This window comes from Protopterus annectens, chromosome 8.part0 (genome assembly GCF_019279795.1).
Source record: "Protopterus annectens isolate FY-2018-M chromosome 8.part0, PAN1.0, whole genome shotgun sequence".
Taxonomy (NCBI): domain Eukaryota; kingdom Metazoa; phylum Chordata; order Ceratodontiformes; family Protopteridae; genus Protopterus; species Protopterus annectens.
Window position 1 is genome coordinate 1,950,064,486 of NC_056741.1, and position 14,381 is coordinate 1,950,078,866.

At 38.7% G+C, this 14,381-nt stretch overlaps 1 protein-coding gene across 1 annotated transcript in view; it reads right to left on the reverse strand.

The window, feature by feature from the left end:
* The window catches only part of ATP2C2 (ATPase secretory pathway Ca2+ transporting 2), a 629,254-nt gene that overhangs the window by 152,118 nt on the left and 462,755 nt on the right, over window positions 1–14,381 (reverse strand). Inside the window, exon 17 of the mRNA XM_044081473.1 lies at window positions 384–540. Coding sequence (XP_043937408.1) covers window positions 384–540 — 157 coding nt within the window. The remainder of the gene's footprint in view (window positions 1–383; window positions 541–14,381) is intronic.

The window sequence follows — 14,381 nt, forward strand, 5'->3', positions numbered from 1 at the left end:
ACGCAGTAATGAACATGTGGTTTGACAAGGGTCCTGTAAAGTGGTAGTGTTATCACCTTGTTTCCAGTTAAAGTTAAAAAAAAAAGACAGTACTTGAGCTGAACATGACTGTAGAACCTGCTTGACATACACAACTGTTCAGAATGACAAGCATAGCATACAGGTGGCTTTCCTTCAAACATCTGAATTCACCTTTTTTATCAGCATTATGGTAAGTAATGTTGAGCTTTGCCAATCCTATTATTAGGTACCTTACAAACCTGCATCTGGGCTGTAAGACACCATATATATTCCCCCAACAAAAAAACACCATCAGACTACATACTCTAGATTGCCAAGCAAGAAGCTCATGTTTGATGTTGGAAATTAAAATAAACACTTACCACGCAGCCCAAAAGTTCCTAGTCTTTTCTCTTCTCTTGAAAATGTGGATTTCTGTTGTGGTGTTAGTGGAACAGGTATGCCACTGCTGTTGTAGTCACTACAGTACTGGATGACACTTTCATAAGCTCCTTTCATAAAGTAAAGCTCTTTAGTTTCCTGAAAGGAAAAACAACATGCACACTTGTGGAACTGTGCTATATTTTGTTTGTTATTACTAATATCATCACAATGAACACTTACAGAAATTAGTCTGCTTTACTTCATTCTGCATGAATTGCTTAGCTGGGAATGTTTATGCACTTTGTAGATAACAAATAGGACTTTAGTTCTAATGTAAGATTTCACAGTCAGTACAGTGAGACTTTGCATGTTGCGCTTTTTTCAGTACCAGGGTTACTGTCTGTAATTCATACTCAACAGTCCTCAAGAGTTCATGAGTTAAAATAAACATTTATCAACAACATAATTCTCAGCAAGTTTATGTAAAACATATCTAAATCTTTCAAACATCTTTTCCTGAAATGTACCTAGCAATATTTTGTGTTGCTATGGTAACTGTAGCCTACATGATGGACAACACCAGATGTGGTTTCTTCTGGAAGCTATGGATTGATTACATGCAGCCAGGTTTCCCCATAGAGTAAGGGTCAGACACCTGAAAAACTCATTCTATGGCAGAAAGAGTGCTTCCTAAGAAGCATGAAGCTAGGCTTCCCATGGAGTAAGGGTTAGAAACTTGACAAACTCATACTATGGGAGCAGCAGTCTTTCCTAAAAGCACTCTAATAAGAGGCCAATTCCTGATCTTCAAAACTAATTCAGGTACTATAATAAACATTTTTGTACTGGCAAAATGACTCAAAGCAGAAAAAGAAAAACAGGTTAACACATACTATGGAAAACAAAGGGAACAAGACAAAACATTTAATATAAACAACTATATACATTTATTCTTCTGATGAAGTTTCCAGTTGTATCATATCAGAGAGATAAAAGCACTTATGAATAAACTTATCTATTTGGGAGTGCTACAGAATCCTGAAAGCCCAAAATCCTGAAGACCAAAATCCTGAGACCAAAATTCTGAAAGTTCAAAATACTGAAAACTCGAAATCCTGTGTAGTGTAGTGAAGTGCAGTCTCAGAGTTGATATATTTAAGTAGTGGGGGATGTGGGGGGTGCAGGGGGATTGCCCCCCTGCATATAGTTGAAGGGTAGTATGTCTCTGTATGTACTTGTGCTGGAATATAGTGAGTGTTGGTATCCTGTGTGTTTTCAGGAGTCAGTTTCTAATAAACCAGTCAATAAAGGAAAACTGTGCCCCCTAGTTGTGGAAAAAATCCATCATTATACCCTTGCGTAAAGGGGACCTTCCACAGACCTCCCCAAATACACGATTATAATTCTTCCTCCTTTATCAAGAATATTTGAAAAGTGTGCCCACATTCAATATTTTAAATTCATCTTCCATCATTAACTCCTTTCCCCTACTCAGCATGGTTTCTGGCCACATCATAACACCACCACAGCCCTATTAAGCTTTAGCAACATAGTTAACTAACACTGTAATTCAGACAACCTAGCATCTGCCCTCTTCCTAAACCTATCAAAGGCTTTCTATACTGTTGACAACCAGGAACTTTTACTTAAACTCTCTCTACTAGGCCTCTCCAATTCCGCCTTTCAGTGGTTTCACAGGTACTTATCAAATAGAGAATAGGAAGTTAAATCAGAAAATGATTAATCCTCTTTCCTGCCCACAACTGTAGGAATACCTCAAGTTCCATTTTAGTCCCATTAGTATTAAACCTATTCATAAATGACCTACACCATGTATCAGCACATGATAATATAGTCCAATATGCAGACAACTCCACACTTGTATTTGCAACACAAAATGTGTCTGCTGTCCAAAACCTAACCCAACAATCTTACTCCTCAGTTGAAACCTGGTTAGATTAATCCAGCTCCTTCTCAATCCCAAGAAAACTAAGCTTTTGTTATTTATCCATAGACAGGTTAATACCCTTAACAGCATGTTTTCTATCACATCCAAAAACAATACACATATTCAACTGGTAACACACACCAATTTGTCAGGCGTCATCACTGACAACCAAATCAAATGGGACCTTCATATATCACAATTAACAAAAAGACTCATCAGAAACTAGGCAGTCTCTACAGAGTCAAACCATTCCTAATAGACACTACCAGAAACTCCATGACCTATCCGAACTTCACCATATGCCTCCACATCATTCACCAATCCAGACTCATCTGTTACACAAAAACTACATAAGTGGTAAAATAAAGTAGCCATGTTTGCCACAAATCTGACTTACAGAACTCACCACTGTCTGGTTATCAAAAGCCTTAGCTGTCTCAAGCTTTTTCATAACCTTACGTATGCTCAACACCTAATAATTTACAAACTAATTAACAACCCCCAACAATGCCCTAGCCTCCATTCACTTATATATTCCTACACTCATGGTAGAAACCTTAGATCCAGTGATAAACTACTACTACTATCCATAGCCACAATAAAAAATTACTTAGGGGATGCACTCTACTCCAGCTGTATCTCTATGAAATACAACTCAATACCAATGCTCCTAAGACAAAATGGCTGACTTCAATTCTTTTAAAAATGACCTCAGGCAATACCTTATGCAAACCTGGCAAAGTGCCTGTGCTACCCCTGGCTAAGACTAGCTGTAACAAAACGTTATGGCACCATGAGAACTTATATACCCTAGATATTATATTTCAGCAAGCATCTGATACTTAACAATGTTGAATTGCTGTATAAGCAATGTTACTCTATATTCCACTGTTATCTTTCTTCCATGCTGCATTGTACTCTTATAAACTTTCTCCAAATAATGTAATATGGCGACTTCCTTAGTAGTTGCCTCTAATTTTGTGTAGACCTTACTCTAGGTATTATGCTTGCAAGTATGTTTCAGGTTGTAATTCTGATAATCTAGTAATCTTCTAATTGTACTCTCATGTTAATACTTGTAACTCTCGGAGCTTTTCTCCCAAGGTATCCTCTGAAATGGGGCTAGTTTCAGCCCAGTTAGACTTTTCCAGAAAACAAATGTAATAAATAAATAATAATTTATTTAATTTTGTTAAAAAAATAGGTGGACACGTCCCAGGACCCTGTTCATTTATGATGCAAGGTATGTGACAGCGGCATTTGAGAGGCACATATGTGCCATAATCACATACGCACACACACACACACACACACACACACACACACACACACACACACACACACACACACACACACACACACGCGTGCGTGCGCACACACACATCTGTAGCTGTAGCTATATATAAATTTGTGTTTGTGTGTGTGTGTGTGTGTGTGTGTGTGTGTGTGTGTGTGTAAATTCAGACAGCTGGGTAACATTTTGCAAATATATCCATATGCTATATATGTTATATGTTATATATGTTCAGAGGATCATAGGACCACAGGAGGTTACTAGGCTAATGGCCCTGGGGCCCTTACTAGCCTAGCCAAGAGTTTATCCCCAAAAAAGAAACCTCAGTCAGCACCTGTCACCCCTGTCAATGAGGGACAAAGGTGGAACCCCTGGGACAAATTTATGGTCTCCCATCCACTCATCAAGGTTGCGCTTGAAGGGGGTCAGTGATGTACTCTGACATGTATGGGAAGTCTATTCCATAGATGGGGCAGCCTCTGTGAGACAAACCTGTCTCTCCATCAGGTTTTTTTGATGTCATATATAAGATTTAAGCCTATCAATTGGGTAATGCGCAAGGAGTTATGCTTGCGGATCTGGAGCATCTCTAGTAGGGCAGGGTCGTATATTGCCTTGTAGGTGAGACACAGATGACCTCTGAGCAATCTGTATGATACCAAGTAGAGTGATAGTGATTTAAGCCTGTCCACATAGGATAGGTGTTGGAGGCCATGGATTCTCTTTGTGAGGTATTTCTGTGGCCTTTCCAGTTGGTGCAGGTGTTTGGAGAGGTACATATGAAATGGGGTCTTATACTCAATTATAGGTCTAATAAGTAAGGAGTACACAGAGGTAATAACCTCATTTTTTCTGGATGCAATCCCCTTACTCATGAGATGAACCAAGTAAAATACTTTTCTGCTACATGACGGTCAGATGTGAGATTGCTGTCAACCTGAGTACCCAGGTATCTCACCACAGGTTGTGTGCTTAGGGGGTTGCCATTGATCTGGTAATCAGTAGGGGCTGTGTTTTTGCTGAATGGTATGATAATACATTTTTTTACATTTAACTTAAGGCCCTGACTTTGGCACCAGTTATTTGTAGCTGTGAGACCCTTTTGCAGTATGTTAACATCAATTGGGGAGTCAATGACAGCACCCAACTTACAGTCATCCACAAACCTGGTCAGCCACAGGCCATTTGTCTTTGCCTGGACCTCTGAGATGTATATGCCAAACAGTAGGGGTTCCAGGACAGATCCCTGGGGAACACCACAAGTGACAGGTCTGTTGTAGGAGGTGGTGACACCTATTTTGACCTTGCAGGTCCTATCTGTGAGCCATTTGGCCACCCATCTGACTAGATATGGATTAACACTTAAGTTGTGCTAACTTTTCGATGATGCCCAAGTGGGGGATTGTGTCAAAGGCCTTGGTCAGGTCAAGGTAAGCTGTATGTACTGACTTTCCCTCATCCAGGGCCTTGGTGACAGTCTCAAAGAAGTCAACTAGGTTCAATAGACAAGATCTGCCCTTGAAGAATCTGAACTGACTATGTCCTTGTTTATGAGCTCTGTAATAATACACTCCATGACTTTACAGATCAGACTTGTCAAGCTGATGGGGCGATAGTTTCCTGGGTCAGTAGTGGCACCATCTCTGTGCAAGGAGATGACAATGCCAGTTCTCCACTCTGCTGAAATGAAGTCTATAATTAGGATGTGGTTAAATAGGGTGACCAATGGTAAAGCTAGTTCTTGCTGGAGATGGTGCAGAATACAGCCTGGGATATTATCAGGTCCCAATTAAGCTGTGTTCTTTGCCTTGGATAGGGCCTTTAACAATTGATCTATGGAGATGTGAGGTGTAGGACAAGTATCAGGGATGTCAACTAGGCCTTTGGGGGGGTGATAAGGTGGTGAAGTTTGCACTGAACCTATTAGCTAGCAGGTTGGCTAAGTCAGCAGGATCAGTGTAAGTGGTACCATTAAGTACTTGTTCAGAACAAACTTGGGCTTTGCCATGGAGGTTCCTAACGTAACTGAAGAAGGACTTGTGGTTTCCCTTTGTTTTGGAGGCTAGTTTCAACTCATAATTGGCTTTGGAGGTTTTCACTAGTGATCTAATTTGCTTGTTGAGCAGAGGAGGGAGATTTTCCGATTTGGAATTTGTACCTTTTTACCCTTGGACAACAGTTTCTTCCTTTTGTTGTAAAGTCTGTTGATAGTGGATGTCCACCAGACAGGTTTGTGTTTCCTTGAGGAGAAGATTTTAGTTCTGTGGGGTAAGGCCGAGTCCATAGAGTTGTACAGGTGCTTGTATACTGCACTAGCATACTGTTCAGCATAGTTGTCTGCATCATCTGAGAGGGCTGGTGGTGTGAAGCTGCTGATACCCTCCCTTAGAAGGTTGTAGTCAGCTTTTGAGAAGATTTTTTTAGCCTGGTTATTGCTGGGGAGTGGTTGGGTGGGATAGAAACTTCAAATGAGACAGACTGATGATCTGATCTCACGAGGGAAGAACATACTATGGGAGTGGTGCAGTGGTCACCCATGTTGGTGACAACCAAGTCCAGTATGTTATCTCCCCTTTTGGGGGATGAGACCAGCTGATTTAGTGCGTTATACCTGATGAAGTCAAGGAATCAAATCATTGGGTGAGTGCACTAGTGTAGGAATAATTCACCCAGTCTATGGTGGGGTAGTTGAAGTCAGCAAGGATCAGGGGTGTTGGGGGTACCTTGATGGAGTCAAGTAGGTCCAGATAGGAGGTGTGGGTGTCCTGAGACATGGAGGGGGATCTATAGCTGGCTATAACTTAGATGGGTGTCTTGCCAACTGTCAGTTGCACCTGGAGTAATTCCAGTGCGTCATACTTGTAAACCAGTCTGGAGGTGTGCCTATCCTTAATGAAGAGAGAGACTCCACCACCCTTAGTCTTTCTGACCTCGTTTTGGGGTTGGGAAGTGTGGAAGGAGGTATAGCCTGGTAAGGCTGGGGTGCTCTCTGCAGCCCTGAACCAAGTTTCTGTGGCTGCACAGACATCAGCATCTTCCAGTGTGAGGAGATCCTCCAGTGAGTGCATTTTCAGATTAAGGCTCCTAGCGTTGAGCAGCATGACCTTCAGTTTGATTTTTGACAGATCTTTTATGTTGGAAGATTTGACCTTGGGACATAGCCTAAAAAAAGGCACAATGGGGGAGGCAAGAGCTTTGGCCAAGACCTAGAACCCCAGGGGTGACAGGGGTGACAGGTGGAGGCCATCTCTAGCAAAGCATTGAGGCCTGTCAGCCATGTCATCCCATGCAGATAGATACTGCATCCCCTCAGAAAGACACCAGAAACTAAGCTAATTGTTGAAGTCAAACAGTTTTTGTTGGTGAAGGTAGGATGCTGCTTAGGGCTAGGGTCATACCTGCCTGGAGCATATACTCTGAGAGCTCAATCATGTCTCTCTTCATATAGTCCAGAGAGGTATGACTCAAGTCATTCACACTAACATGGACAATGACAGAGTCATACTTGTACCTGTTGTGGAGAGACTTAAGTTCATGTGTGATGTGGCAGATTCTAGTGCCTGAGAAACAGCTAGTCATGAGTTCTCCTTCTTCAACCTGGCGAGAGGGACATCAGCGTGTCTCACTACTTGAGTCGCCAATGACTAGTATGTTTGGTTTATCGTTATGCCTAATGAGCTGTGTTTGTGAGACACTGGTGTGTTGACTACTGTGTGTGATGTGATTGGTGCTGTGTGTGGAATGTTTGTGAGTGTGTTTTGGGGGTCCGTGTTGTTTAGGTAAGTTTTTGTTGAGGACCCCTGCATAGGTGGGTGTGTGGCTCTGTGATGTGGGTGATGTGGTGCTTGTACTGGCAAGCTCCTCTTTGTCAGGATTACTGACTGGGTGTGAGAGAGCATGGATTCCAGCTTACTGATGTAGATGAATCTCTCGCAAGTAGAAGAATTATGTGTTAGGGGAAGGGGACTGTCTGTGAACATGAGGCAGTTGCTACACTGTCTCAGTATGCCCATGTTGACCAGGCTGGCAGAAGAAACTGATGGGAATTGTCAAGACATAGTCCTCTGAATATTTGGTGGACTTAGGTTTGATAAGGGTTTGTCTACAAAATCCCTAAATGTCAAATAAATGGTCTGAAGCCGAAGTGCTACAACCAAAACTTAGATGCTTAGAATATTAATCAGGGTACTAACAAGCAGTAATAAGTGCAGAATAAGAGCACTTGAACACTAGAGCACACAGAACAGCAAACTAAGATAATAAGATAAAAGACAGTTAAGTAAGAGCAGCTGAATAAAGAAGAAATAAATATATATATATATATATATATATATATATTTTTTTTTTTTTGGGGGGGGTGGAACAGAGGAGATTAAGATACTATAGGGATTGACCTTCCCAAGTGCTCTCTCTGTACACAGCAGACGAGACGGGACTGGTAGAAGTATCTGAAATCAAAATATGATCTCACTGTACTCAGTTGAGTGAGCAAGTGAGATGGGCCTAGGAGGAGTATCCAAAAACAAATTTACCGTGGGGGGGGGGGGGGCAATTCCATAGCCACCAGGATTGCACCACAACAAGAACAGGAAAGGAGTGTGGGAAACTAACTGCAGAGAGACAGAGGGAGTGAGAAGGCAAATTACATTTAAGAAAAAAAAATCACTTATCATTCAATTAAGCAACATGAATAAGGATACATTTGTGCATCATTAGAAAATATAACAGTTTACAAGCTGTCATTAAGTAATCATAATTGCATTTAATTGATGCCTGGGTGCCAAACTCCCTTGCTCTGCCATGGTCACATAATTCTACAGTGCTGTAAAACAATATTCCTTGTTAATGAAAAAAAAATAGTAGAGACTAATGACTTTGAATGATTTCACTTTACTTTATTTAATCATTAAAGCACATATTACATAAGATTGAGCATACTAGCTCAAGTTTGAATGTCTTCATTTTCATTTAGATTTAAAAATTGCTTTATTTAATTATTAATACACTTCAAATGATCTGTTGTGCAATTAATGCTATGTGGAGATAACCATGAATGAAATAATTTTTCTCTTTTTCATTTTTTTTTTTCATTTGATTTTACTGTTAGGTGTATGGGGGCAAGACATCTTCACACAGCTGATTAAGAATTGCACAGGTACATCCCATTGTATTATATTTAGATGCTTAATATGTTTAGCTTAGTGTGCAACCAAACTGCACCTAAATATTTTTCAAGAGTACACTAAAGTATCTGAATCATTTTATATAACTGATACATCCTATTTTTTAAAGTTTCTAAAGCATACATTGACAATTTTTTGAGCAGTTATCCTTTGTTGAGAGGATCATACGGGATCTACATTGGCTGTTTTCCTTTACTTTTTATTAGGCTATAAAATAGTTCCTACGTGTGTCACCATTAAATTATTTATATAACTGGACTTGAAGGACTGAAGTTTCACCTTGCTTATTTTTTCCCTAGTATGTAAGAAAAATATGCTTCTTCTGTATACAAAAAAATGTTTCCTATAATTTACTTGCAGACACTCACTGTACATGGTTCTTTTACTCAGGTCACTGTGAATAGGTACTTGTGAATTTTAATGATACCTTAGGGTGAATTCTTTGGCTTCAGCACTAATTAAAATCTTAGATGCATTCCATTTGAAATTAAAAGATTTAGCTGGTACGCATTTTGCTGCAGCAGTGTTTGGCGCACTTACAATAAACTTTATGCCCTGCTACATCAGGAATCAGGTTATTTAGTAAGAGTTCAGCTTTATTCTTGGCCTGGCTACAATACCTAAGTTAAAATATGATCTGATTAACAAAGAGTCTAAGTCTGTGTATTCATGCAGCAGGACAACAAAGACATCATATATTTAGTGTTTCCATTTGTGTAACTAAACTGCATCAATGCTGAGTAACCTTTTCATTCAGAATAGAGTATTAACTAGGTAAATAGGGGCACTCCAGGCAGCAGTTCTTTAGTAGTACCCCCACAAAATGAAGTCGAGGACTGAAAAACAAACAAAAAAAAAAAACTTGTCCATACTAGAAGAAGCAAAAAAAAAAAAAAGCCATGCTGTTCAGTTACTTTGCATACAGCTCCCGTATGCAACTTCTTTTTAATTTACAACACCAGCATCCACTCATTCATGCTCAGTACCTGTTCAGCACTTCTGCATTGCTGACTGCACTCCCCTAACAGCTTTTGCCTGGGGTAAGCACTTCCTATGTCTTGGGCTAGCCACAGATCTGATGCTGAACCATATGGTACTCAATGCATATTTATTCTGTCATATTGAGCTGACTTTTGGTTTGGGTGCATGGAAGGTGACCCGGAGCTTTGGAAGGTGGCTGGCTGTTATAGTCTATGAAGGATATAACCCGTATAAGTTAGGTACTGCAGTGGTGATCAGTATGAAGAACATCATGCAGTGATTCTCTTTTGGGGACTATTGTTTGATGAGGTCAGAATTTTATTGAAAGCATTTGCTAAGAATGGGTGGCCATATTCTAGTTGTCTCATCAGGATTCCTTTGCTTGTCTCAGGCCTGGTTGCAGGGGAGAGGAAGTCAAAGATTATTTTGGACCAGAGAAGTATGATGTTGACTTCTGATTGCTGGTAAAGATATGTAGTTGAAAGTTAAGCTTTTGGTCAAACAAGATACTTAGGTATTTGAAGTGAGTGGTTGTTTCTTAGGGTAGTTGGGTGCTAAGCTGAATGACCATTTAGTGGACATGGTAGAAGTTGTTTAGTACCAAAGACTATATTTTTTCTTCTTGGTGTTAGGTATATATTTACTTTTGAGTAGACAAAGAGGAGGAAAGTCATCTTCATGTTCTGTTTTTATGACAGAGGGACAAGGCTTGGCTCTGTAAATCACCATGTCATCTGCATATAAAATATTATTCAGATGTGGGAGGCCATGGTAGGTGGTTAATAAATAAGGAGAAAAGCAGAGGGGGCAGAAATTATCTTAGGAGTGAGGAAAGAGAATGCGATCCAACTTTGACTTCCTCTCTAGTGTAGGAAATTTCTGAACAATGGAAGGGAGTCATGACTGATTACAACTGAAATAATGGAGTTTAACAGAATCTGATGGTCCACTATGTCAAAGGCTTTTGTTAGGTCAATAAAGATTATGCTTGTTAAAAACACCCTCTACATGTTCATGACGACATCATCAGTGGCTGTTATGGTACCATGACTAGCTCAAAAGCCACAGTGATGTGGAGAAAAGATGCTGTGGTTTGGGGTATATTCTGTAAGTTGTGTGACAACTAGCATTTCAAAGATTTTACATAGGGTGGGTAGGACTGAATTTGCCCTAAAATCATAGCAGCCTTCTGGTTTGGATTGCTTAGATATAAGTTTTGCTATTGCTTGTTTCAACAGTGTAGGCATTGTATCAGGGGACATACAAGAGTTGCATAGATGGTGAAGGAGGGGAAGGATATGATCTTTGCATAATGCAATCAACCAAGGCAGAAGCCCATCTGCACCATTGTGGACATTTGTATGGATTTTATTGATATAGTTCTCAATTTGTTTCATTATTTTCTGGCAGAAGAATGCTGGAGTGTATGGAGGGTTTCAAGTCTGAGGGCTGATACTTCTATGTGTTGTGTGGTGAGAGAGGGCTGAGTAGAGAATTAATTTGGAAAATCAACTGTTGTAGGATTGCCTGGGAGAGTTGAAGTGAGTCTTTATGTGGATGGGTATTACATGGAGCTCATCCTATGAGACTGGTAATGAAGTTTCCACAGTTTTTAGGCTGTTTATTAGAGCATTATAATGAATCAAAGGAAGTTTTCTTTTTTGGTGCATTTCTGAGAGATGGAAATGTTGTATCCCTACTGTCAAGGAATGGACTGTTTTTTTTCCATTTGAGCCAGGTTTCACTTCTCAGTTTGAATAATGCTTCATACTCACCTGTCAGCCATTTGTTATATGAGTATCTACATCTCTGTGTTACCAAGGGGAGATATTTGTTCTGCAGGTTGACAGAGTGGCTGTTAGGGAGGCTACAGAGTTGGTAGGATCTGTTTTTTGTAGGAAAGGTTGCCAGTTAGAGTGTGATAATTCCTGTTTTAAGGCAATGATAATACTGGGGGTCTTGGTGCTACTGAGAAGTTTACTGCTCCGGAAAGACATACTTACAATTCTGATAATGGCTGCTAATGTCAACAAGGATCTACCCATTGAAAAAGACCTGTTGTAAGTAGGCTGTTATAAGCAACCTTTATATGGAAGCTCTGCAGCATATTTGAATTTGTCGTTTTGAAACTGCAAGCAGATAAATATCTTTTTGATTTCCATTTTTCTGTTAATATTTATATGCATACATTTGCCATCCATGTTAATTTTAGTATTTAAATTAATTATGATATGATGGCTGACATTTATGTATTAGCAATATTTTGCCTTTCTATAAATAAGCAAAATGGTCTTGCTTCATAATTCATCTTTTTATATATGCAATTTAATACATTTTTTTCATATTGTAAATTAACTTTATCATAAATACTTTCCATTTAATATTATTCCTGTTGTAGAGTTATTTCACAGTCCATTCGTTATTCATATGTCTTATTAATGTACTCTTTTTCATTAAAAGGTTTCATTTTTATAGTGCTGTATCAGAATTTATTTCTCACTGAAGTAAACTATAATAATTGGTTCCATATTAAATATCCTACATACCATCTGTATTACATTTAAATATACTAGTATTATAAACACACAGTTTTTGTACTGAGTCAGATATTTTACCTGTCACTTACTTACATACATGCAAATATTTCAACCACAGGCAATAATGCCCTTCTAGCCTACCAGTTGTCCCTGCAATGTCTCCAGATTGTTTAAAAAAATATATATCTAAACTAGTGCTTGCTTTAATCTAATTTGGTAGTCTGTTCCATGAATCAGCTGCTCTTTCAAAGAGCTAATTAATAACCCTTCTCATTCCTACAGAATCTTCTACATAGGTTGTCTGATGATTCTGTATACTTTTTGATTGACCCAAATATTTCCAGAGGTAGATGTGTCTAAATGCCCCATATGCCCAAATAAGGTCTTCTCTTAAATATCCAAATGAGACAGTGAACAAATTCAGATATTTAAGTATTTCATAATAACTGTTGTACTCATTCCAGTTTACTCATCCCTGTTTTCTTATAAGGTTTCTATATTGTTATCCCATACTCATGTTTGGGTGTAATGCAACTAATAAACAATGACTTCATCATTACTGATTTCCTATACTCTATAAATCTTTTTATATAACCTATAGTTCTATAACTATCATTAACCAACTGGTTGATGTGACTAAGAAAACTTAAAGCTAGATTTACCCATATACCCAGGTCCTTAACTGAATCTACAGCTTCAATCACTGTATGCTGTATTAAATATTCACGTTTCAATTTATGTCTCCCAAATCTCATATGCTTTGTTTTTGATGTATTTATCAGAATATTACTCTCCTGTACCAAAAAGGTCATTTTAGTCGAGTTCGTTTCCAGGTGTACCCTGTCTGTAACACGTATAATTAATTTACCCATTTTCAAGTCATCTGACTACAAACTATAGAGCACTGCAGATGATCTGAAAGACACATTCTAAACAAGTATGGGCCCAGGACAGAGCCCTGTGGGACCCCCTGACTATAATCAAGAATTTCACAAGTCCAATTTCTGTGTGATACTTGCTATGTCCTATTTGTAAGCCATCCATCTTATCAAGAGTACATCAGTACCTAGTTTTTCTAATTTATTGATTAGTGTTTTTATATGACCCTATAAAAATGCTGAAGTTAAATCTACATAAGTTACCACACAGCACAAGTTTTCATTCATAGCTGTTATTATATTGTTATAGAACATCATGTCACAGGTAGTAATATATCTGTTTTCAACATATGCATGCTGATATGTGGTTTCAAGTCCCAACCTTTCTAATTCTGACAATAATGCATCTAATATAACCTTCATTATTTTTCCACAACATGAAAGTAAACGTATGGGGCTATATGACACTGACTTTGTCCTACTCCCCTGTCCATTAAAGGCAAGTTAAATTATCACTTATGACATAGGCAATCATACTTTTATATAAACAAAAAACATTGACATAATTTTGTTAACATTGACATCATTTTGTTGCAAACATTATACATCACTTATAATCTATGCAGTCATGGTCAGTCAAACATTACATACGTAGCTCATTCAACTCCAACCTTCTTTTAAAGCTCATTCCTTCTCTGCATGTGTTGTTCCCAGAGTTCCCATTTTCTCTATGTAATTTACTCCTACCATTTTCTAAAGATCCCATTTTCAGTTATTTTATCTCTGTTACTATATTCATTACATCTAGTACAGTAGGTTTAGACTTTAATTTCCATTTTATAGCAATTGCTTTTTATGGCAGCCACCATAATTAGAGTCAGCAAGGCCTTACTAATGTATGTCTAGGCAATTCCAATTCTGTATCATATCTCAAAAAAATAATTTACTTAGTTATACCGATTTGCTCACCTAGCATCTCTAACAGAGCAGTCTGCAGGGAATTTTTTAAAGTTTGCCAACTCATTACACTCCCAGAAAATATGTTCCCAATTCCCCCTTCTTCCCTGACATGCCTCCATCATTTGCTATCTACCTGAGTAAAAATTCTTTGGTGTCTACTTGGGGTATAAAAATACCTATGTAAACACTTCCAAGCAAAGATTCTAAATCTTTTAG